This window comes from Schistocerca cancellata, chromosome 6 (assembly GCF_023864275.1).
Source record: "Schistocerca cancellata isolate TAMUIC-IGC-003103 chromosome 6, iqSchCanc2.1, whole genome shotgun sequence".
NCBI lineage: Eukaryota > Metazoa > Arthropoda > Insecta > Orthoptera > Acrididae > Schistocerca > Schistocerca cancellata.
Genome location: NC_064631.1, coordinates 381,353,421 through 381,376,781, shown reverse-complemented (window position 1 = coordinate 381,376,781; position 23,361 = coordinate 381,353,421). Strand labels below are relative to the sequence as shown.

The following is a 23,361-nucleotide window of genomic DNA, read 5'->3' as shown; positions in this document are numbered from 1 at the left end:
TTATTCATAGGATCCCCGTTCTCCGTGCGTAACACAGACAAGTGGCAAACAAACAACCTGCACTCCGTGTCAAAACTGTAATCTAAGCTCACCGGTCGCGGCCACAACTTCAGTAAACAGGCTGGCCGCTACACAAGGCACTGAAGTGGACCCTGTGTTTCCTTCCTCGTTCGTAGGAAGGCTCGTGACTGAGACCATGCTCCAGTGAACGCTTCCTTACTTCCTGCTACGCCACAAATTATTATTGCCACAGTGTACTCGCGGCATATCTCTCTGATGTAGATTGCCAGAGACGAGCTGACACGGCTCTGGAGAATAACACAACCACTCAAAGTCATATTCGACTTCTGCAAATGCTCATAAAATCGTTGTGCCATATGACTGACCTCACCTGTCCGTGGATGGCCGTCCTACAGTTATCGGGGGTAAACTACTGAGGGCGAGCTCATGCACAGTAGCAATAAGCCGTCACGGTGCAGACCGCGCATGCCCATTGGTGGTGCGCGAAGGACGTAGGTGTTTGGCTACAAAGGCAAAGAGATGTTACCCCACTTTCGGGTTCATGTTGAAGAACCGTACAAGCCATGTGATGTCGAAGGAGGCAGTATAGCAATGTGGCTGGTTTCCAACGAGGTGGTCTAAATGGTCACCGGAAACAGAGTTCTCCTGAGATGATATTTTGATTCTTACGTGCGTTTTACTATGATAGTGATACGTTAGCGTATCAGTGAATAGAACAGAATAAATCTTAAATCCAACCTGATTACAGGACTGTAGGACTGTCACGACTTTGTCCGTACTGCTTTAACAGATCGCACAGCTTCGCTATCAGTATTGCTAGCTCGACGCTGGATTGCAATAAACGTGTGACCCAACCTGCGCCAACGATTCGATGCCGTCTGCTGATGGCCCGAGTAGTGCCATACGTGCCATTTCTTCCAGTTTCATTGTCTAGAACCTTCAAGCGTCTCAGGTCGCAAACGCCAACGTCGTTGGTGGCGTGCTGATTGTCACGTTTTTGGGCGAGTGTCATTCCAAGCTGTCTATAGTGATCAAAATATACCATGTGTGACAGACGCTACAGCGATGACGCTCTGACACCGTGCATTGTTGAGTGGAAAAGCGAACATGAGCTGGGTGTAATAGTATGGGTCACAGCTTGATGCAATGTGTAATCTCGATTAGTCAGTATTGTAGGAAATCTAAACAAATTATGCTACATTATCAGATCTTACAGTCGTTGTTCCACACACTCTTCAAGCAGCCAGCCATATTACAGCAGGGAAAAACCTTGCCGCATATGTCGTGGTATGTCGGAAAAAGAGGGGAAGTATTACATCACCACAGGTGATTTGTAGTGTACTCACTCAAATTTCGCGTTTAGGAGAGCACCGTATCGGGGCTGCCCTTCATTCCTTACCACGAAGTTGTAGGACTCTGATTGATTTACAAGGAATCTGAATTCTGAAAGCCACAGCACACAAATCCTAAAGCCCTGTGCACTGTCTTCCACTTAAGCTGTAGTATAAAGATCACGCCAGTAACATGCATGCTGCTTCGTTTCACGATCTTCAGAGGAGATGATGAGGAGTTGTATAAGAGAAATTAAGAAACTATTAATATAAGTTTCCCCTAATAGTGTGAAGCTTTATTCTCTTTGTTATTCTCTTGTCACTATTTGTAGACTGATACAGTCTGAGAGTATGTATCACACGGGAGAAGTGACATATAACTAAATGTATTGCAAAACTCTTAGAAAAAATAATCGGAAGGTCACTAAGTTTTTCATTCAGAGATAATAATTATACTGAAGCCATCACGATTTATAACGGTCCCCTGGACTTTACAAAATGTGGGACATGGTTCTTAATAGAGTGTGTGTGGTCACCACTTATGGCAATGCATGCCCTGAAACATGCCGTCATAATGGCATGTAGTTCTTGCAATAAGACAATGGCTTGCCTCCTCCAGGACGATTTCCGTTGCTGCATGTAGACGTGCTACAATACCTTTTCCCCACAGATCCTACCTGTACTAAATGGGATTTAACTCGGAGAAACGGGCAGACCAGTCCATCCGCGAAATATCCTCTGTTTCCAAGTGTTCCTCCGCCTGCGCAGTTGTATGCGGTCGCGTATTGTCATCCACAAAAATGACGTCAAGGCCAAATGTATTCCTGAATACATGGACGTGGGGAAGGCGTGCAATGTTACAATGATGTTGACGGGTGAGTCTCCCGTGTTCAGAGATTTTGCGGTCAGGTTTTGACGATTTAGGTGGTGTGAGGAGCCATAATTTTGCACGAGCGAACTAAGTTCCAGATTTTTGAACATGGTTCACTCACAGGTCAACGTTATTTTGACACAGTGCTCCTTCCCCATGTGCGTATTTTCCTTGGTGCATTCGACCCTGACTTCATTTGCATGGATGAGAAAGCGCGAAATCATTAACATTCGCAATGAAGGAGCTCTTGGACAGAGAGGATATTCGATAAATGGAGTGGCCTGTCCATTCCCCCAAATCAAATAACGTCTAGCACGTGGACAATGCACTGGGGAGAGCTATTGCAGCACGTCCGCATGCATCAACGAAGATTCACAGTTGTCAACGGCGCTGGTAGAGGAATGGGAAGTCATACCACACCATTATACGTGTGCAACACTTCCAAAGATACAAAATTACATATTTTAGGTAACACATATAATGTTAAATAGAGGAAAAGTAAGAATTGTATATGTGAACAAACATGCCAGAATAATTATGTCACAGTATCGTTTATGACGCAATTGATCCCTAGAGGCTAAACAAACATTCTTTCTGACCAGTCAAATGGAACAATATCATCCCAGAGACCTTGTCCAGTCTCGAATTTCTATGACGTCTATCTGCAGACTGAAGCGACGAATGAAAATTTTTACTGAGATCAGAACTTGAATCTGCCTGTCCACCTCAGTAGGAATATGCTCTAACAGCTACGCCAATAGGGCGCAGGGGCTTTGAGAACTGCACAGTCTACCCTAGCACGCATCCCACCTCAACTCAAATTCCCATTCACGCCTCAGTCCATTGGTGCTCCAAACTCAAACAGCAATCCAGAGGCTCTCCTACTCTACTGGCATAGCACATGGATCCAGAGATCTTTACCACGCCGCCCAGGGTGGCCGAGCGGTTCTAGGAGCTACAGTCTGGAACTGCGCGACCGCTACGGTCGCAGGTTCGAATCCTGCTTCGGGCATGGGTGTGTGTTATGTTCTTAGGTTAGTTAGATTTAAGTAGTTCTAAGTTCTAGGGGACTGATGACCTCAGAAGTTAAGTCCCATAGTGCTGAGAGCCATTTGAACCATTTGAACCTTTTCCAGTGTCAAACAGTTATGATTTATATGTGGCGATTGAAGTGGGAAATGAAAGCGAATGAGGCAGGTATGCTAGGGTAGTCCGTACCACTGTGTCAAGGTGGCATCTGCCTATAGTGCAGGAGACCAGGTTTCGAATCCCAACCTTGGTTCAAATTTTCATTCGTCTCTTCAGTCTGCGTAAATACATTCCACTGTCTTAGCAAATGTCATGTCATAGGCACCTAATATCGCTTGGGGCCTCCTCTGGTACTGCATAATGCAGTGACACCCATGGAGCGCAGTCTATAAATCCCCGGTTTTCTGGAAACAGCGGACAGCAAATTGTTTGCAGAGCGGCAACAATTCTGGTTTGTTCGATGGTGCAGGATCCATAGTTAAGAGCCTGCATTCCATGATGTACCAGATGTTCTCGATGGGGTTCAGATTTGGGCTCCAGGGTGGGCATCTCAGATTTTGGACCTCCCTTGCATGTTCCTGGAACTATGTCAGGGCGATATGAGAGCGATGTGGCGCCGCGTTATCATTTCGAAACACCACAGAACAGTCGGGTGTTGTAAGGCCAGAAGTGGGTGGAGATGGTCTCCAAGGAGTTCAAGATATCGCAGACCTTGGACCACATCTTCTTCGCAGGTGCGGTCCATGGATGTGAGGTCCATACCTTACACGGTACCTCCCATCGTCATGGTGCCGTTGAAGTGATTCGTCCGACTATATCACGTAACCCCACTGTTCCACTAACTATCCCTGATGACTGGCGACAAAAGCTAGCCATCGTGCCTGATGACATCGGATTAATAGTGGCACCAATGTGCGGCACTGGCTCCTATACCTCATGAAACACTTGTTCCTACGGCTTGCCCCATGCGAGACGTCACTAGCACTTCCTGTGTTGAACGGATCCATGATTTGTTGCACAGTTGCCCTTCTGTCACTATTGACGATCAGTCTTAGACGTCGCCGATCACGGTCATCGAGGGTGGCTGGATGGCCGGTAGTTCCTCTGTACCATTCTCATTCTACCACTCACACTCTAGACACGGCTGAAGGTGTGAATCCGAAATCATTCACCGCAACAGAAATAACATTCCCATCCGTCGGGCACCTACCACCATGCCCAGTTCCAACGGCGTCATCTCTCGACGACGTTGCATATTACACAAATGACTTATACTACTCAGAAGGTCTCCTACACATCTGCAGCTGGCAGAGGGAGATGTGGTGCGCATACAATACACCTGCGTCATCTGTGTCCCGCTATCTGCTAAGCCAGTGTTCTTTCTGACTACCATAAATACGAAGCTCTAATATGGACATTTTGTTGTGGCCCAAGTTTGCAGTTACCTCGTTTCTGACGTCATGTAGACCGGCACAGCTGCTCACGAGCTGCTGTTGTGCTTGCAGGTGGCGGGCAGAGTGCCGCTGTGCACAGGGACGGGCCCGTGGGTGGCGGCGGGAGCGCACCGCCGGTCTCCGGCCGCCGGGCAGACGGGCGCCGGCTGGGCGGTGCCCGTGTCCGCCGTGCCCGCGCTTGCCGACTCGGCGCGCCAGCCGCCCTGCTCCGTCTCTGACAGCGCCTTCTCACCGCAGGCCGGCCGCCAGCTGCAGCAGCACCAACCAGAGATGTCGAGCGGGTCCGTCAGCTTCTCCAGCCTGCTGCGCGACGCCGAGCTGCCCGCCGAGCGCCTCTTCCCTCTCAGGGAAATGCCGCCCCTCCCCTGTGCGGAGGCAGTCTCCATGCCGCATTCGGGATCACCTCTGCAGGGACCGTCACAGTCGGACGACAGACATCACGAAATGAAGACCGAACGTAAGGCCGAAGACCAGATGATCGCAAAAAATGAGACCCAACAACAGGCAGATAACAACCAGCAACAGACAGAAGAACAGAAACTGAAGCAACGCAACAAACCGAACACGTGCGCAGAGTGTGGCAAAACTTTCGCCACACGCTACTCTCTTAAGGTCAGTACAACATTATGATATTTAAGAGTGTTCTGATTTGTGTGAGAGTGTGTCTGTATATATGTGTGATTGAGTGTGTATGTGAAACAGAGAATGACTCAGCGAAGGGAGAGGAAGCGAGTGAGATGAGGGGAACGGGACAGATGTATTTTTTGAATGTCTGGGAAATAAATATCTGACTCCATCAGACAAGAATACCTTCTGGAGAAATGTAAAGTCTACTGAATTCAAGCAAGAGCGCTCCCAGGACGTGAGCCAGACAGAGAGACTACCTATGATAATTTTGTGGTGAAGAACGAAATACACTCTAAGAAAGAAAAAAAAAAAGCTGCATGACGAAGGTATTATCTGAATGGGACGGAAATCGCTAGCTGTGAAATACATATAGGACAAACGAATATTTAGAATTTAAGAAAAATTTGAAGATTTATTCAGGAAAAAGAGCTTCACGAACTGAGCAAGTCAATAGCGCGTCGGTCCACCTCTGGTTCTTTGCAGAGAGTTATTCGGTTTGGTATTGAGTGGTAGATTTGTTGGATGTCCGATTCGTGCATTACCTCGTCAAAATCCCGTGTTCTCCTCTAGAGAAATCCCGCGACTGTCGCCCGCCGTACGGTTATCGGGCTGTATGGCGATGTACAGCGCGCGACAGTTCGGTTAGTATCCCAGTGCTGGCCGGGCACATCTAGTTACGTCTTCGCTGGTCATCGAGGCTCAGTTCGAAGTGGGACTCATCACTGAAGACAACTGTTCACCAGTAAATGACATTCCATGCCTAAGACGTCTGTAGAGATACGCAAGACAGCAGAGGGTTCCAATCTGACTGTTGCCCACCATACGGCCTGAACAACCAGTAGTTATGGTCTAGGATGCCATTTCTTTTCATAGCATGACCCCTTCGGTTGTCATCCGCGGCACCCTCGCGGCACAACGGTACATCGATGATATTCCACGCACTGTTTAGTTTCCCTTCAAGGCAAGTCATCCTGGGCTTACATTTCAGCAAGATAATGCCGACCCACACATGGCAAGTGTTTCTTGAATTTGTGGTTCCAAATCCTACCTTGGCCAGAAAGGTCGCCGCTTCTCTTTCTAGTCAGCATTATTGGCGGGGCCCGCCAACCAGTGCGTGAAATGTAAGAAGATGGAACACCTACAGCCCTCCTTGTGATGTCATTTATTGTGTAACTACCAGTTTACGCGCTTCACTGCACCATCTTCAGGCCGTATTTGACGCCGAAGGAGTTACCACGATTTATGTATGATATACATCAGTGGCCAACATAACTGGTTTACGCAGACTACCTGTAACTACACTCCTGGAAATGGAAAAAAGAACACATTGACACCGGTGTGTCAGACCCACCATACTTGCTCCGGACACTGCGAGAGGGCTGTACAAGCAATGATCACACGCACGGCACAGCGGACACACCAGGAACCGCGGTGTTGGCCGTCGAATGGCGCTAGCTGCGCAGCATTTGTGCACCGCCGCCGTCAGTGTCAGCCAGTTTGCCGTGGCATACGGAGCTCCATCGCAGTCTTTAACACTGGTAGCATGCCGCGACAGCGTGGACGTGAACCGTATGTGCAGTTGACGGACTTTGAGCGAGGTCGTATAGTGGGCATGCGGGAGCCCGGGTGGACGTACCGCCGAATTGCTCAACACGTGGGGCGTGAGGTCTCCACAGTACATCGATGTTGTCGCCAGTGGTCGGCGGAAGGTGCACGTGCCCGTCGACCTGGGACCGGACCGCAGCGACACACGGATGCACGCCAAGACCGTAGGGTCCTACGCAGTGCCGTAGGGGACCGCACCGCCACTTCCCAGCAAATTAGGGACACTGTTGCTCCTGGGGTATCGGCGAGGACCATTCGCAACCGTCTCCATGAAGCTGGGCTACGGTGCCGCACACCATTAGGCCGACTTCCGCTCACGCCCCAACATCGTGCAGCCCGCCTCCAGTGGTGTCGCGACAGGCGTGAATGGAGGGACGAATGGAGACGTGTCGTCTTCAGCGATGAGAGTCGTTTCTGCCTTGGTGCCAATGATGGTCGTATGCGTGTTTGGCGCCGTGCAGGTGAGCGCCACAATCAGGACTGCATACGACCGAGGCACACAGGGCCAACACCCGGCATCATGGTGTGGGGAGCGATCTCCTACACTGGCCGTACACCACTGGTGATCGTCGAGGGGACACTGAATAGTGCACGGTACATCCAAACCGTCATCGAACCCATCGTTCTACCATTCCTAGACCGGCAAGGGAACTTGCTGTTCCAACAGGACAATGCACGTCCGCATGTATCCCGTGCCACCCAACGTGCTCTAGAAGGTGCAAGTCAACTACCCTGGCCAGCAAGATCTCCGGATCTGTCCCCCATTGAGCATGTTTGGGACTGGATGAAGCGTCGTCTCACGCGGTCTGCACGTCCAGCACGAACGCTGGTCCAACTGAGGCGCCAGGTGGAAATGGCATGGCAAGCCGTTCCACAGGACTACATCCAGCATCTCTACGATCGTCTCCATGGGAGAATAGCAGCCTGCATTGCTGCGAAAGGTGGATATACACTGTACTAGTGCCGACATTGTGCATGCTTTGTTGCCTGTGTCTATGTGCCTGTGGTTCTGTCAGTGTGATGTATCTGACCCCAGGAATGTGTCAATAAAGTTTCCCCTTCCTGGGACAATGAATTCACGGTGTTCTTATTTCAATTTCCAGGAGTGTATGATGTTGTCTCTCCAACAATCGGCAGGCAATTGAATGGAGAAACATTTAAACTTTTCTTATTGGATCCTGTACTACCGGGTTCAGGAAACGTCTGTGACGGTGACTGCTTAACACATAAGTGTACCAACGCCAAACCACAGCCCACATACATTTTATCGATTACGCAATGAAAATTATCCTGACACTAAATTTATTATGAACAAGCACCTCTACCATACGATACGTACCCGCGCGAGGCCGGTGAGTTCTGCTAGACAGGTGTCCACACGATTACTCGCTCACTCTCACGCACGCCGCCGCATAGCACTCGTAGCACGCCGGCGCTCGCCAAACCAGTCTGATCAGAAATGCAGACCAGTACACTCGCATTCTTACAACAAAATACTCCAAAACACACACACACACGTATTACATTCATAAAATGATACAAAACAGGAGTACTTGAGCTGCACATTTATCTCACACTTCGTGACGTTGACTTACAGGGTGTCATTAACTATTGCCACCAAGAATAACTCCGAAAGTATGAAAGGAGCTGAAAAGTTTGAGGGACGAAAGTTGAATGGGGAACAGGGGGTGGGGTCGCGTCAGAGACATGAAGGTCAACTTTGTCAATGGGATGCTGCAGTTTGGTACTTATTTTCTGATAGAGGCTATCGAGACAAATCCAATTATGTGTAACAGTAAGGTCAACGAAGGTCGTAAAGGTGGCATAAACGTCCATTTACAGAAGGTGTTCGAAGTTATGACCATTGGTATCAATGGAGCGCTGCAATCTTTTTATCATGGGCTGAGTGGTATTCCTTATCACATCGGCACTTACCGAAGCACATGCTCTGACAATTCTCTCTCGCATACCTTCAGGTGTAGATGGAACGTTTTATAAACAATATCTTTTACGAATCAGTGCAAGAAAAAATCCAGAGGCATCAAGTCTGGCGAACGATCCGGCCACTAAATCTCCTCTCCGTCCAATCCAACGATTTGGGAATTGTCTCTGCAATTCATTTCTAGGCAGTAGTGAAAAATGTGCCGGACACCCATCGCGTTGATACCACATTCTCTTTCTTGTTCCTAAAGGTATTTCTTCCAATAACAGACGTAATGTTTCTTGCAGGAATGTGGTGTTCTTCCTACCATTAAGATTTCCTTCGATGAAATAGGGGCCTATAATTCTGTCCTCTAGAATCCCACACCATACATACACCAAGCACGGTTTTTGCTGTGCAACTTGTCGCAGCCAACATGGATTTTCAGTTGCCCAATAATACATGTTATGCAGATTAGCATTTCGATGGTTCGTGAATGTATCCTCGTCAGTATATAAAATCAGATTAATAAATATGTCATTCCTCTGAATCTGAAGTTGAGCCCATGGGCAGAATTCAATGCGACGCATATAATCCGTACCAGTTAATTCTTGGTGGAGACTGATATGGTAAGGGTGATATTAATGGCGGTGCAGAACACGAACAACACTACTTTGTCTCATGCCAGATATCCTTGCGATTTGACGCGAACTAACACAAGGATCTCGAACCACAGTGGCAAGAGTAACAATTTCCGTTTACTCGTTAGTAATTTTCCTTTGCCGGATATGTTTCCGATGCGTTAAGGATCCAGTTGTTCCAATTTATCATACACATATTTAAATATACGACGTGTTAGGTGAGTATGTTGAGGATTTCTTTCAGCGTATAAGTCTCTAGCTCTCACTGAATTTCGTTGGCACTCTCCGTAAATGAGAAGGATACCGACTTTTCTTCAAAGGAATACATCATTCACATTCGCTTGATTCGACGATACTACTCTTACCGTCCCTATTAGTGTCATATTGCGAAATCGTCGAATGGTGTTTACAAGGCAATGGCACTTTAGATGGATACGCCGTATTCGGCCAATATTTACTATTTGCACGATATACGAGGGAGAATTGTCAGAGCATGTGCTTCGATAAGTGCCGATGAGATAAGGAATACCACTCAGTCCATGATAAAAAGATTGCAGCACTCCATTGATACCAATGGTCATCACTTCGAACACCTTCTGTAAATGGACGTTCATGCCACCTTTGTGGCCACATAATTGGATTTGTCTCTATAGCTGCTATCAGAAAATAAGTACCAAACTATAGCATCCCGTTTAAAAAAAAAACAGGTTGACCTTCATATCTCTGACGCGACACCACCTAACAACATAAAACCAACGTCATGTTATGGCACCCGTTATCCCATGCAACATTTGTTCCACATACTTTTCAGCTCTTATCATACTTTAGGAGTTATTCTAGGTGGCAACAGTTAGTGACTCACCCTGTATAATGGTTGCTGGCAGAACATACAGAGGGATTAAGTTGCCCCTATCCTGCAGCGCCTTCAAATACCACATGAACGATTTTCATATCCTCTCGCTCGTCATGTGAAAAGTATTAGTCCTACAGAAACAAAGGAATCGGACGTTATTGTAGGAAATTTAATGTAGTTAAATTTTATAGGGGGATATATTTTCTCTAGAGGCCTTAGTTTTCGAATTATTCCAGAAAAACGCACAAAAGTAACCTTCAGACGTGTTTTTATTGAATAACTCGAAAATCATGACCTCCAGCGAAAACGTATCCCAATACAAAATTTAACTACATTGAATTTATACAAGAAGTTTCATCTTTTCTTTCTGTGGAACTAATAGTTTGCACGTATCGAGAAAGAGAAAGCGAAAATATCGTGTGTAGTTTTTGGAGGTATTGTGCTCTGCATGAATTCTATCGGTAGAAGCAGCTGAGTGATCATCCTGTGTACTCGTATTACTAAATCAGTATTTCGAAACTCAGTAAAAGTTCGGTGTTGCCTGTCTAACGGCTTCCAGGGGGAACAAAAGTTTGATTCTCAGTATTTCACACAATTATTGGCACAATTTGAAAATTTAAAACACTGTTGTAATCTACTCATTAAGGGTATAACCTTACATTAAAATTATAACACATCAAGAGAAGCATTACGGTTAGAAACTGTGTTCGTCTACATCAGTGTAACTGATGGAGCGGAAACAACCAGACTTTATTCATCCAGTGTTTGGGAACTAGAGCTCTTAGCATCTACCAGCAAATTATACACAAAATTTCAAACTTTTACGAAACTTATTCCCGCTTATATCTTCCACAAAATGATGGAATGAAAAATCTTTATCGCTTACTACACTTACGCTGTTCACACTGTCACGCATCGGGCATGACATTGCAATTTATTGCGTATTTACTGCCTACTCTTTCCGCAACCTAGTGTACAGACGTCATCCACATTTACCACTGAATGCACATGGGAAATTATATCACTGCACGACACATATCTCAGGAGATATGACGTCATAATCATTTAGATGCGTGAAAAACTAGCTTTCGCTTGAAATGGAGCGCGAATTACTCAGGCTGCATTCACCAGTGTTTCAAACTGAAAGCACTTAGCGACTTCCAACAAACTTTAAGTATAATTTTAAACGTTTCCTATAATTCTTCACAGGTACATGCTTGAAGTCAAATATTTAACAGATCGGGTTATTTGTAATCAGATGTTTTATGCAGTTTTCTATGCGGGATACGTATTCTTTAAAGAAAGAGGGTTTATAGGTTTCGGATAATCTTGCATATTAGTTAGGATTTATTCTAATATTCTGCTGTATCCTGTTCAGATTTCTGCGTGCGTTTCACGATTATGGTACAGGAGGTACTGGAAATTTGGGCACATGTCAGGTTTCTCCTAGATATGTACGAAAATTCTCTGAGATATCACTTTGTTCTGTCCTCTTGCAGGAGCACATGCGCACACATACAGGAGAAAAGCCCCACCTGTGTGCACAGTGCGGGAAGCGCTTCAGCCAGCGGCGCAATTACCGCTACCACCTGTCGCTGCACTCCGGGTCGCGGGAGTTCGCAGCCGAGTGCCCCGAGTGCGGCAAGACGTTCAGCAACCGCAGCTACCTGAGCTCCCACATGAAGATCCACCGCAACCAGCGCGAGTACGCGTGCGCCGAGTGCGGCAGGCGCTTCAACCAGCGCGTCGCCTACAACATGCATATCCGCATCCACTCAGGAGACAGGCCACACCGCTGCACCGTCTGTGACAAGGCCTTCTCCCGCAAAGTGCTGCTCAAGCAGCACATGCGCACCCACACGGGTGAGAAGCCCTTCACCTGTCAGGTACGTGAACATGGAGCGACACTCTCCATTACCTTACCACCTGTAGACATGAACTTCGGGCTTTCTCGAAGTCACTGATAAAGAGCGCATTTACGACTATGGTCATGGTCAAAAATCGAACTCTGGTACAAACAGCTTCAAGTATGTCACTTCGAGTCTACTTGTAAAGTATTAAAAGCAGTCAGTACCTTTACATTAAATAAAATATTTTACTCCCTCATAATTACTCCTGTTTCTCAAATTAGTTTTCTGCTTATGGTCCTTTACTCCCTCACCATAGTAAGTTTGCAAATATTTACTGCCTAACAAAAAAAACTAAAGTAGCCAGAAATGAAACTTCACACGCTGATGGGGTATGTGATGACATTTTATTAATTGTAGAATCGACTAAAATGTACAAAGAACTTGGCACTGTGAGCTCAGTTACTACTTTGACGTTGTACCCCCAATGGCTTGGATGCATGCACCACTTTGGGAAGCAATCCTCAGACAACCTGGCCAACAACCGGCCTACAACTGGCCTTGATAGCCTCGATACATACTGGAACGGAACTGCTGTCAGGCCTAGTCCGTGTTGTATCAAGGATCGATCTTGGGATTTTGCTAGACATGAGAGTACGTCGACACCACAGAGACAGTTCATAAAGACACGTGCCACGTGTGGACGATCATTGTCCTCTTGGAAAATGGTAGATCGTTACTGTAGTCTGAGAGGCAACACATGAGGACGCAGGACGTCCATGACGTACCACTGTGCTGTTAGCCGCAACCAGCTATGAACTCTAGCCATACCCCAGGCTTCCCCACACCATGGTGCCAGGGTTGATATCACTGTGCCTCTCCAAAACATTATAAGAATGTGACCTGTCACCAGGTCGTCGCTATACTCGCCAAAAGAAAAAAAAATGGCTCTGAGCACTATGGGACTTAACATCTGTGGTCATCAGTCTCCTAGAACTTAGAACTACTTAAACCTAACTAACCTAAGGACATCACACACATCCATGCCCGAGGCAGGATTCGAACCTGCGACCGTAACAGTCGCGCGGTTCCGGACTGAAGCGCCTAGAACCGCTGGGAGACTGCGGCCGGATGCTGCTAGTCTCCAACCAATGGTGCGGTATGCACACAATACTGCAGACTGCCCATTATTTATTCTCGGATGGCAGGTGCAGATGTGAAGGGGTAGCGATGAGCTTGTTCCATAACACGGGTCCCCTCTTTGTAGTGGTCAGACGTAGTCGGCTGAAACATTGAGAACAAGTAAGCCTGCCCTCAAGGTCCCATGCAGTCCAAGATCGGCCAGTCAAATCTGCTGACAATAGTTTCCTACCTCTTGAAGAATTTCCTTTTCGTGCTGGACATTACGCGAGACATCAAGCAATCAGGATGGTTGGTACATTTGTCAGAATAATGCTCTCGGACTTAGCAGTGTCGTAGTATTACTAGAGATACATTCGATAGCGTTCACATCACTCTACTTCTGTGACATCCCTGGTTACATTATGAGGTTTGTCTTGTAGACAAGGACAGCAGCGCCAAAACCAGCACAGAGGCTGGCGGACAACAAGATTGATTACTGGACTCATTACAGTACTCATTATACACTGAAGCGCCAAAGAAACTGATATAGCCATGCGTATTCAGATACAGTATGTAAACAGACAGAATACGGCGATGCGATCTCCAACGCCTACGTAGGACAACAAGTGTCTGGCGCAGTTGTTAGAACGGGTACTGCTGCTAAGATGACAGATTATCAAGATTTAACTGAGTCTGAACGTGGTGTTATGGTCTGCGCTCGAGCAATGGGACACTGCATTCCGAGGTAGCGATGAATTGGAGATTTTCCCGCACGACTTTTTCAAGAGTCTACCGTGAATATCAGGAATCCGGTAAAACATCAAATCTTTGACATCGCTGCGACCGGAAAAAGATCCTGCAAGAATGGGAACAACCACGACTGAAGAGAATCGTTCAACGTGACAGAGGTGCAAAATTTCCGCAGATTGCTGCAGATTTCAATGCTGCATCATCAAAACATCATCGATATGGGCTATTAGACCGGCAGGCCCACTCGTGTACCCTTGATGACTGCACTACACAAAGCTTTACGCCTCGCCTGGGCCCGTCAACCCCGACATCGACCTGTTGATGACAGGAAACATGTTGTCTGGTCGAACAAGTTTCGTTTCAGATTGTATCGAGCGGATAGACGTGTTCGGATATGCACAAAACCACATGAATGCATGGACTGTTCAAGCTGGTGGAGGCTCTGTAATGGTGTGGGACGTGTGCAGTTGGAATGGTATGGGACTCCTGATGCGTCTAGATATGACTCTGACAGGTTACTCGTACGTAAGCATCCTGTCTGGTCACCTGCATTCATTCATGTCCACTGTGCATTCCAATGGACTTGGGCACTTCTAGCAGGAGAACACGACACCCCATACGTCCAGTAGTACTACAGAGTGGCTCCAGGAACACTTCCGCTCGCCACCAAACTCCCCAGACATGAACATTATTGAGCATATTTAGGACGCCTTGCAACGTGCTGTTCAGAAGGGATCTCCACCCCCTCGTAGTCTTACGGATTTATGGACAGCCCAGCAGGATTCATGGTGTCAGTTCCCTCCAGTACTACTTCAAACATTAGTCGAGTCCATGCCTCGTCGTGTTACGGCACTTCTACGTCATCGCGGGGCTCTACACGATATTAGGCCGGGGTACCAGATTCTTTGGCTCTTCAGTGTGTATCAGAGGCCGTCAAAGTGCTGACCTATGACGGTATCCTTCTATTGCCTCGGCCTACTGCAGATCTTATTGACTTGGCAACGCTGTACATGCGTACCCTTCTCGTCGCACTAATAACGCTGTATACCACACACTTCCTGTGAGTAAGATGAGTGTTAATCTGGCTGCAAAACATCGTTTAAGTAAAATTGTAATTACTTATCGTACACAAATAGTTACTATGACGTCTGAGAAGTGTATGTATGAATAAGAGTTTTGAGTGTTTAATTGAGAGTAAGTAGAGGATTTCTTTTCACTAGAGAGAAGGGGTAAACCAATGTGTCCCTTTTGTTTCAACTGTCATCATCGCATTTCAAGGCCACTGAGCTGAAACACGATGACTTTTTTTTGTCATCAGTCTTCTGACTGGTTTGATGCGGCCACGAATTCCTCTCCTGTTCTAACTTCTTCATCTCAGAGTAGCACTTGCAACCTACGTCCTCAAATATTTGCTGGACGTATTCCAATTTCTGTCTTCCTCTATAGCTTTTGCCCTCTATAGCTCCCTCTACTACCATGGAAGTCTTCCTCTCGTGTCTTAACAGATGTACTATCATCCTGTCCCTTCTCCGTATCAGTGTACTCCACATATTTCTTTCCTCACCGATTCTGAGTAGAAGCTCCTCGTTCCTTATCTTACCATTCCACCTAATTTTCAACATTCGTCTGCAGCACCACATCTCAAATGTTTCGATTCTCTTCTGTTCCGGTTCTCCCACAGCCCATGTTTCACTACCATACAATGCTGTACTCCAGACTTACATTCTCAGAAATTTCTTCCTCAAATTAAGGCCGTTATTTGATATTAGTAGACTTCTCTTGGCCAGGAATGCCTTTTATGCTATAGCTAGTCTGTTTTTGATGTCCTTCTTGCTCCGCCCGTCACTGGTTATTTTACTGCCAAGGTAGCAGAACTTCATCTACTTCGTGACCGTCAATTCTGACGTTAAGTTTCTCGCTGTTCTCATTTCTACTACTTCTCATTACCTTCGTCCTTCTTCGACTTACTCTCAGTCCATACTGTGTAGTCATTAGAGTGGTCATTCCGTTCAGCAGATCATTTAATTCTTCCTCACTTTCACTCAGGATAGCAACGTCATTAGCGAATCGTATCATTGATATCGATTCACCTTGAATTTTAATTCGACTCCTGAACCTTTCTTTTATTTTTATCATTTCTTCCTCGATGTACAGATTGAACAGTATGGGCGAAAGGCTACATCCTTGTCTTACACCCTTTTTAGTACGAGCACATTGTTCTTGGTCGTCCACTCTTATTATTCCCTTTTAGCTGTTGTACATATTGTATATGACCGTCTCTCACTATAGCTTACCCCTCTGTTCTTCAGAATTTCGAACATCTTGCGCCACTTTACATTGTCGAAAGCTTTTTCCAGGTCGACATATCCTATAAACGTGTCTTGATTTTTCTTTAGTATTGCTTCCATTATTAACCGAAACATCAGAATTGCCTCTCTCTTGCTTTTACTTTTCCTAAAGATAAACTGAACGTCATCTAGCGCATCCTCAATTTTCTTTTCCATTCTTCTGTATATTATTATTGTAAGCAATTTCGATGCATGAGCTTTAGGCTGATTGTGCGATAATTCTCTCACTTGTCAGCTCTTGCCATCTTGGGAATTGTGTGAATGATGCTTTTCAGAAAATCTGTCGCCAGACCCATACATTCTACACATGTACGTGAATAGTCGTTTTGTTGCCACTTCCTCCAATGATTTTAGAAATTCTGATGGAATGTTATCTATCCCTTCTGCCATATTTGACCTTACGTCCTCCAAAGCTCTTTTAAATTCTGACTCTAATACTTGATCCCCTATCTCCTCTAAATCGACTCCTGTTTCTTCTTCTATCATATGAGACAAATCTTACCCCACATTGAGGCTTTCAATGTATTCTTTCCACCTATCCTCTCTCTCCTCTGCATTTAACAGTGGAATTCCCGTTGTATTCTTAATGTTACCATCCTTTCTTTTAATGTTACCGAAGGTTGTTTTAACTTACCTGTATACAGAGTCTGTCCTTCCGAAAAAACTTACCTGTATGCAGAGTCTGTCCTTCCGAAAATCATTTCTTTTTCGATGTCTTCACATTTTTCCTGCAGCCATTTCGTCTTAACTTCCCTGCACTTCCTATTTATTACATTCCTCAGTGGCTTATATTTCTCTATTCCTAATTTCCTGTAACATTTTTATGCTTCCTCCTTTCATCAGTCAACTGAAGTACTTCTTCTGTTACCCATCGTTTCTTCGCAGTTACCTTCTTTTCACCTAAGTTTTCCTTCCCAACTTCTGTGATGGCCCTTTTTAGAGATGTCCATTCCTCTTCAACTGTACTGCCTACTGAGCTATTCCTTATTGCTGTAGCTATAGCCCAAGAGAACTTCAACCGTATCTCGTCATTACTTAGTACTTCTGTATCCCACTTCTTTGCGTATTGATTCTTCCTGACTAATGTCTTAAACTTCAACCTACTCTTCACATTACGATATTGTGATCTGAGTCTATATCTGCTCCTGGGTAACACTTTCAATCCAGTACCTGATTTCGGAATCTCTGTCTGACCATGATGTAATATAACTGAAATCTTCCAGGATCACCCGGTCTTTTACAAGTATACCTCCTCCTCTTGTGATTCTTCAGCAGGATATTCGCTATTACTAGCTGAAGCTTGTTACAGAACTCAATTACTCTTTGTCCTCACTCATTCCTTGTCCCAAGTTCCTATTCTCCTGCAACCTTTTCTTCTACTCCTTCCCCTACAATTGCATTCCAATCCCACATGACTATTAGATTTTCATCGCCCTTTACATACTGTATTACCCTTTCGGTATCCTCATACACTTTCTCAATCTCTTCATCTTCAGCTTGCGACGTCGGCATGTATACCAGAACTATCGTTGTCGGTGTTGGTGTGCTGTCGATTCTGATAAGAACGACCCCGTCACTGAACTGTTCACAGAAACACACTCTCTGCATTACCTTCCTATTCGTAACGAATCCTACTCCTGTTACACCATTTTGTGCTGCTGTTGATATTGCCCTATACTCATCTGACCAGAAATCCTTGTCATCTTTCCACTTCCCTTCACTGACCCCTATTATATCTAGAGTGAGCCATTGCACTTTCCTTTTCAGATTTTCTAGTTTCCCTACCACGTTCAAGCTTCTGACATTCCACTCCCCGACTCGTAGAACGTTATCCTTCCGCTGATTATTCAATCTTTTTCTCATGGTAACCTCCCCCTTGGCAGTCCCCTCCCGGAGATCCGAATGGGGGACTATTCTGGAATCTTGTGCCAATGGAGAGATCATCATCTACATCTACATCTACATCCATACTCCGCAAGCCACCTGACGGTGTGTGGCGGAGGGTACCTTGAGTACCTCTATCGGTTCTCCCTTCTATTCCAGTCTCGTATTGTTCGTGGAAAAAAAAAATTGTCGGTATGCCTCTGTGTGGGCTCTAATCTCTCTGATTTTATCCTCATGGTCTCTTCGCGAAATATACGTAAGAGGGAGCAATATACTGCTTGACTCCTCGGTGAAAGCATGTTCTCGAAACTTCAATAAAAGCCCGTACCGAGCTACTGAGCGTCTCTCTTGTAGAGTCTTCCACTGGAGTTTATCTATCATCTCCGTAACGCTTTCGTGATTACTAAATAATCCAGTAACGAAGCGCGCTGCTCTCCGTAGGATCTTCTCTATCTCTTCTATCAACCCTATCTGATACGGACCCCACACCGGTGAGCAGTATTCAAGTGTACTGTAACCTACTTCCTTTGTTTTCGGACTGCGTTTCCTTAGGATTCTTCCAATGAATCTCAGTCTGGCATCTGCTTAACCGACGATTAATTTTATATGTTCATTCCATTTTAAATCACTCCTAATGCCTACTCCCAGATAATTTATGGAATTAACTGTTTCCAGTTGCTGACCTGCTATATTGTAGCTGTGTATTCGCAGCACATTAGCCTTGTCTACATTGAGATTCAGTTGCCATTCCCTGCACCATGCTTCAATTCGTTGCAGATCCCCCTGCATTTCAATACACTTTCCCATTGTTACAACCTCTCGATATACTACAGCATCATCCGCAAAAAGCCTCAGTGAACTTCCGAAGTTATCCATATGGTCATTTATATATACTGTGAATAGCAACCGCTCTACAACACTCCCCTGCGGCACACCTGAAATCACTCGGAAGACTTATCTCCGTTGAGAATGACATGCTGTGCTCTGTTATCTAGGAACTCTTCAATTCAATCACACAATTGGTCTGGTAATCCATATGCTCTCACTTTGTTCGTTAAACGACTGTGGGGAACTGTATCATGACACTTCTTCAATAACAGGCCACATGTCCTGTGGATACACGGTACGTGTCTATAATGCAGTGGTTTCCGTTGCCTTCTGCATCCTCATTCCATTGATCATTGTTGATTCTTTCGCCTTTAGGGGCAGTTTCCCACCCCTAGAACATGAGTTGTGTGCTGTGAACTTAGGTACACTTATAACCCTGTTTAAGTAATAATTGTTTTAAAATAATTACTCAGGTTTATGCCTCCACTTTTGTGTTTCATTCCTTATCCTTTGTGGAGGAGATGATTTTCTTCCAAAACTTTCATTACATACAAGTTCTTCCACCTCCTCAATAACTTCATCTGTCAAAGTATTGTCCACTGAACCAGATGGAAGATCATCATCATCTTCATTATCTTCAATTTCTAAATCAGAGCTACATAGATCAAATACCTCTAGAAGCTCCAGAATGTCTGCTGCTGATAGTCCTAGAAATCGAAAATTCCCTCTTTGAAACCGAAATTTTCATAGTTTTCTGCATATTTATGTCATATTATTACACAATAAAAATGTAATTATAATTAACAACGCATTTTGTATATAATCTATGTATAAATGTACTACACTGAACATAAAGAGCACTTCCACACTAATATTATGTGCAATTTTACTTTGAGGCACTTTGTAATGCTAACTGCCGAATGTAGCACATACTCTACATGTAAAACAACAGAAGATAAGTATAGTTAAACATAAATATTATTTTTAAAATTGAGTGTTTGCGGAATATATAAACATTTAGCATTGCGTAACTGCCAAAAACATATTCAGAAACCAAATTTAAAACTACATTTACTTCGTCTGTTGTGACTCTTAGCCCCACCGACGATAACTCACAACTTTTGAGTTCTCCTGACACCTGTTGGCGCGATTGAGAATCTTCAGCAAGTGAGCATCGTGTTGCACTGATTCAGAGAACACAATAGACTCCCCGTTTGCTGCCTGCAGCTGTTGTTTCGCGAGGAAAAAAATCCGGAACAAATGTAGCATTTATGCTACACCGTGACTGAAGAGGTTATGTGCTGAGTATGCTGACCTTGCGGCAGTACATCGAAGTGGCCAAGTCTTAACAGAACTTCTAATGTAATAATTTACACTTCCTAACCGAGGATCGTACCAAAAACCAGTTTTTTCGGGTGTATAAAGATTCCTGATTGCCATGTTGTGTGCAAGTGACTTGACTGAATCCCACAACGCTTGTGGGTCACTTGAGCAATGAAATAAGACAATGTTGATTATGATCTGTTGATGTGTCCATCGGATGGAGTAGTTTTGGATCTGACTCAGATATTTATTGGTAATTTGGTGATCATAAACTTTACACCATCGCCTTTAGCATAAGTTAATGACCTCAGCAGAGAATCCGGGTATAACTGGCACTACAACATTTCTTTATACATATTCACTCTATAGTAACAATAAAGTAGATGTAGCTTCCAAATGCTACGTGAATTAATGCAACTGACTCTGTTCTGTATTAATTATCTCATTCGAAACTGACAAAATACTACCTGCTGACTATGTATTCTAAGAAACGTGTGTACGTGGGATACTTAGCAAATGTACGCAAGGAACTTTCCGAAAGTCGAGTTACACAAGTACCCTTGTGAACTGTGCAACGCTCCCGTCATGAAACTGAAGTTTGAGATCAGTCCCTAATTTCGTAGGTGCTTATCATCCCTAGGACACTAAAGGGAGGAAAACGTTACATTGCTACCAAACCATGTGAAGTTCACTACTTCATATTTTACTCCAAGTAAGTAATAGTCATGGGTTACACATTATTTAATTACAGTATTTAGTTCTCCAAATATATATTACATATCAAATTAAACACAAAATGTCATATTTTATGTCGTAATGCGGTCGTAAATTTTACAAGCGTTTAGTGATCTAGGGTTAAATAGAGTTCACTAAACATAAAGAGTGCATCACAGAGTTCTCCACTTGTATGCTGTTTATGCGAAATCTCAGAATAATAAACAGCGCTCTGACTCAATGCTCACGGTGTGTGTTTACCAACAGGTGTGTGACAAACAGTTCGCGGACCGCAGCAACATGGCGCTACACGCGCGCTCGCACTGGGGTATCAAGCCGTACCACTGCCATCACTGCGGCCGCTCCTTCTCGCGGAGGAACAACCTACGCTCTCACATGGTCAGCCACATGCCTGGAGTCGAACTGGGGACCGCCCAGTACTCGCCCACTGCACCGGGAGCGCCTGCGCCGCAGCAGCGCAGGGTGCAGTCAGCGGCGTTGCGATCCACCAGCGTCATCATCAGAACCGCTACGGCCACACGTGGAGCTAAAGCCAGCCCAGGCGATGGCCGGGCCTCTACAGGCACATAAGGGAACTGGTATGGTGGGGCTGCTGGCAGCATGCCTTCACTAAAATGTAGGGTAACATCTGTCGGCCCAAGACAGAGGAACATCGTAGATGTTTCATAAGGTTACGTGGAGACTGCACGCATGTTGCAGTTAAGCTCCGAGAACTAGTAATTCCTTCCTCATGGATAACGTGGAAGAAGAAGAAATGAGAAGTTTGTATATACACGACGATACCGAAAGAGCATAAGGGTGATACACTGTGGGTATCTAATGATATGTAACGCGTCGGTAGAGTAAATGTTGCTTGTAGAGACATATCTGTATTTACTGTCAGACGCACACCAGGTACAACAGATAAGCTGGAAACAAACGTAATTCCTGAAGCGCTTAAGGATTAGCAGAGACAGGGGCCATCATAAGTGATCGAGAAGCTTAAACGCTACAAAACTAATAACTTTTTGGTGCGCTTATGGAACAGTAGCAGTTTCCCGAGTCCTACCTCAGTTTTTATAACGTCTGACTACGAATTGATTAGTATTCTTGATAAGTGACCAAAGAGAAGAAAACTACACTGATGGCTGAAGTAAAAAGAAATAAAGACAATAATGTTACACACCCCAAAATGTGTTTCTTATATTATGAAATTACTTATATTAAAATAACTGTGTATATAGTAAATTAAACAAATAATGATGTTTTATTTAAAAAACAGTCTTTTATTGCTACAGTTTTGTACTTCAAAATATCTGTTACTTCCTGGCTTTAACCGAAAACTGATAAAAAAACTCTGATTAATCAATATCAGAAATAATTTGTTCCACATAATATAAATAATTGCATTTCCAGCATGCATTTTGACACGATAAGGAACAATCTAAGTGCTTGTAGAAGAATAATTTATTATCTACTTTGTTTCTTAATTTGTAACTCATAAAATATTACTGAAATCATGTCATTGTACTGTAATGTGTAACAATAATCGTTGTAAACAGTGTACTGTATTGGAAGCCAGAAAATCAGTAACATAAATAACATTTCATTTTAAATTTTTCAACGGATTCTTGAATCACTGGTCGTTACTCCATACCTCCAAGCCTGGCCGACAAGTAATATGAAACGCCAAAGTGGAGTAAAATGTATATTTCCTGGTGATAGATTTACCTCACTGCAACAGAATGACGCACAATGCAATATCCATTCTTTGTCAAAAGTTTAGTCCTAAAGTTATTCTTTCACTGAAGCAAGTATTTCAACACAGGCTGTCTTAAATTAACACATCAAAATTAGTGTAATGAGTAACAGAGTTTTTGTATGATTTGATTATTAGAGAATGAATATTTGAGATACGCAATAAGCAACAAAATCGAGTAACACATTCCGTGAGAAAATAATATTCCCTTGCGCCCTTTGGCCGAAGAAGTAAGACTAGTGTCCTGAACTAATGAGAAGCACGTTTTTGTCTGAAAAAGAGAGCAGTATCTGTAATCCAAGTAACAGGGTGAAGTGCAGTAAACCAATCTGCATTCTATTAATTTCAAGACCACTGGTATTTCTAGTGGTGGTGACGAAGAAAAAGAAGTCGGCAAGTCTGCTACAGAAAATTGTCCGTTTCTGTACCTAGC

General features: G+C 44.6%; 1 protein-coding gene across 1 annotated transcript; it reads left to right on the top strand.

Moving 5' to 3' along the window:
* Positions 1-4,863: 4,863 nt before the first annotated feature.
* LOC126191092 (gastrula zinc finger protein XlCGF8.2DB-like) lies at positions 4,864-22,757 on the top strand. The gene is made up of 3 exons (XM_049931819.1): positions 4,864-5,318; positions 11,853-12,239; positions 21,437-22,757. The coding sequence occupies exons 1-3, from the start codon at positions 4,977-4,979 to the stop codon at positions 21,758-21,760; spliced, it is 1,053 nt and encodes a 350-aa protein (XP_049787776.1). The 5' UTR covers positions 4,864-4,976; the 3' UTR covers positions 21,761-22,757.
* The last annotated feature ends 604 nt before the right edge of the window (positions 22,758-23,361 follow it).

Excerpts from the sequence above, each read along its gene's own strand:
- LOC126191092 (XM_049931819.1), top strand. The coding sequence starts at position 4,977 with ATGTCGAGCGGGTCCGTCAGCTTCTCCAGCCTGCTGCGCGACGCCGAG. Across the intron at positions 5,319-11,852 it reads CCACACGCTACTCTCTTAAG|GAGCACATGCGCACACATAC; the intron begins GTCAGTACAACA and ends GTCCTCTTGCAG. Across the intron at positions 12,240-21,436 it reads AGAAGCCCTTCACCTGTCAG|GTGTGTGACAAACAGTTCGC; the intron begins GTACGTGAACAT and ends GTTTACCAACAG.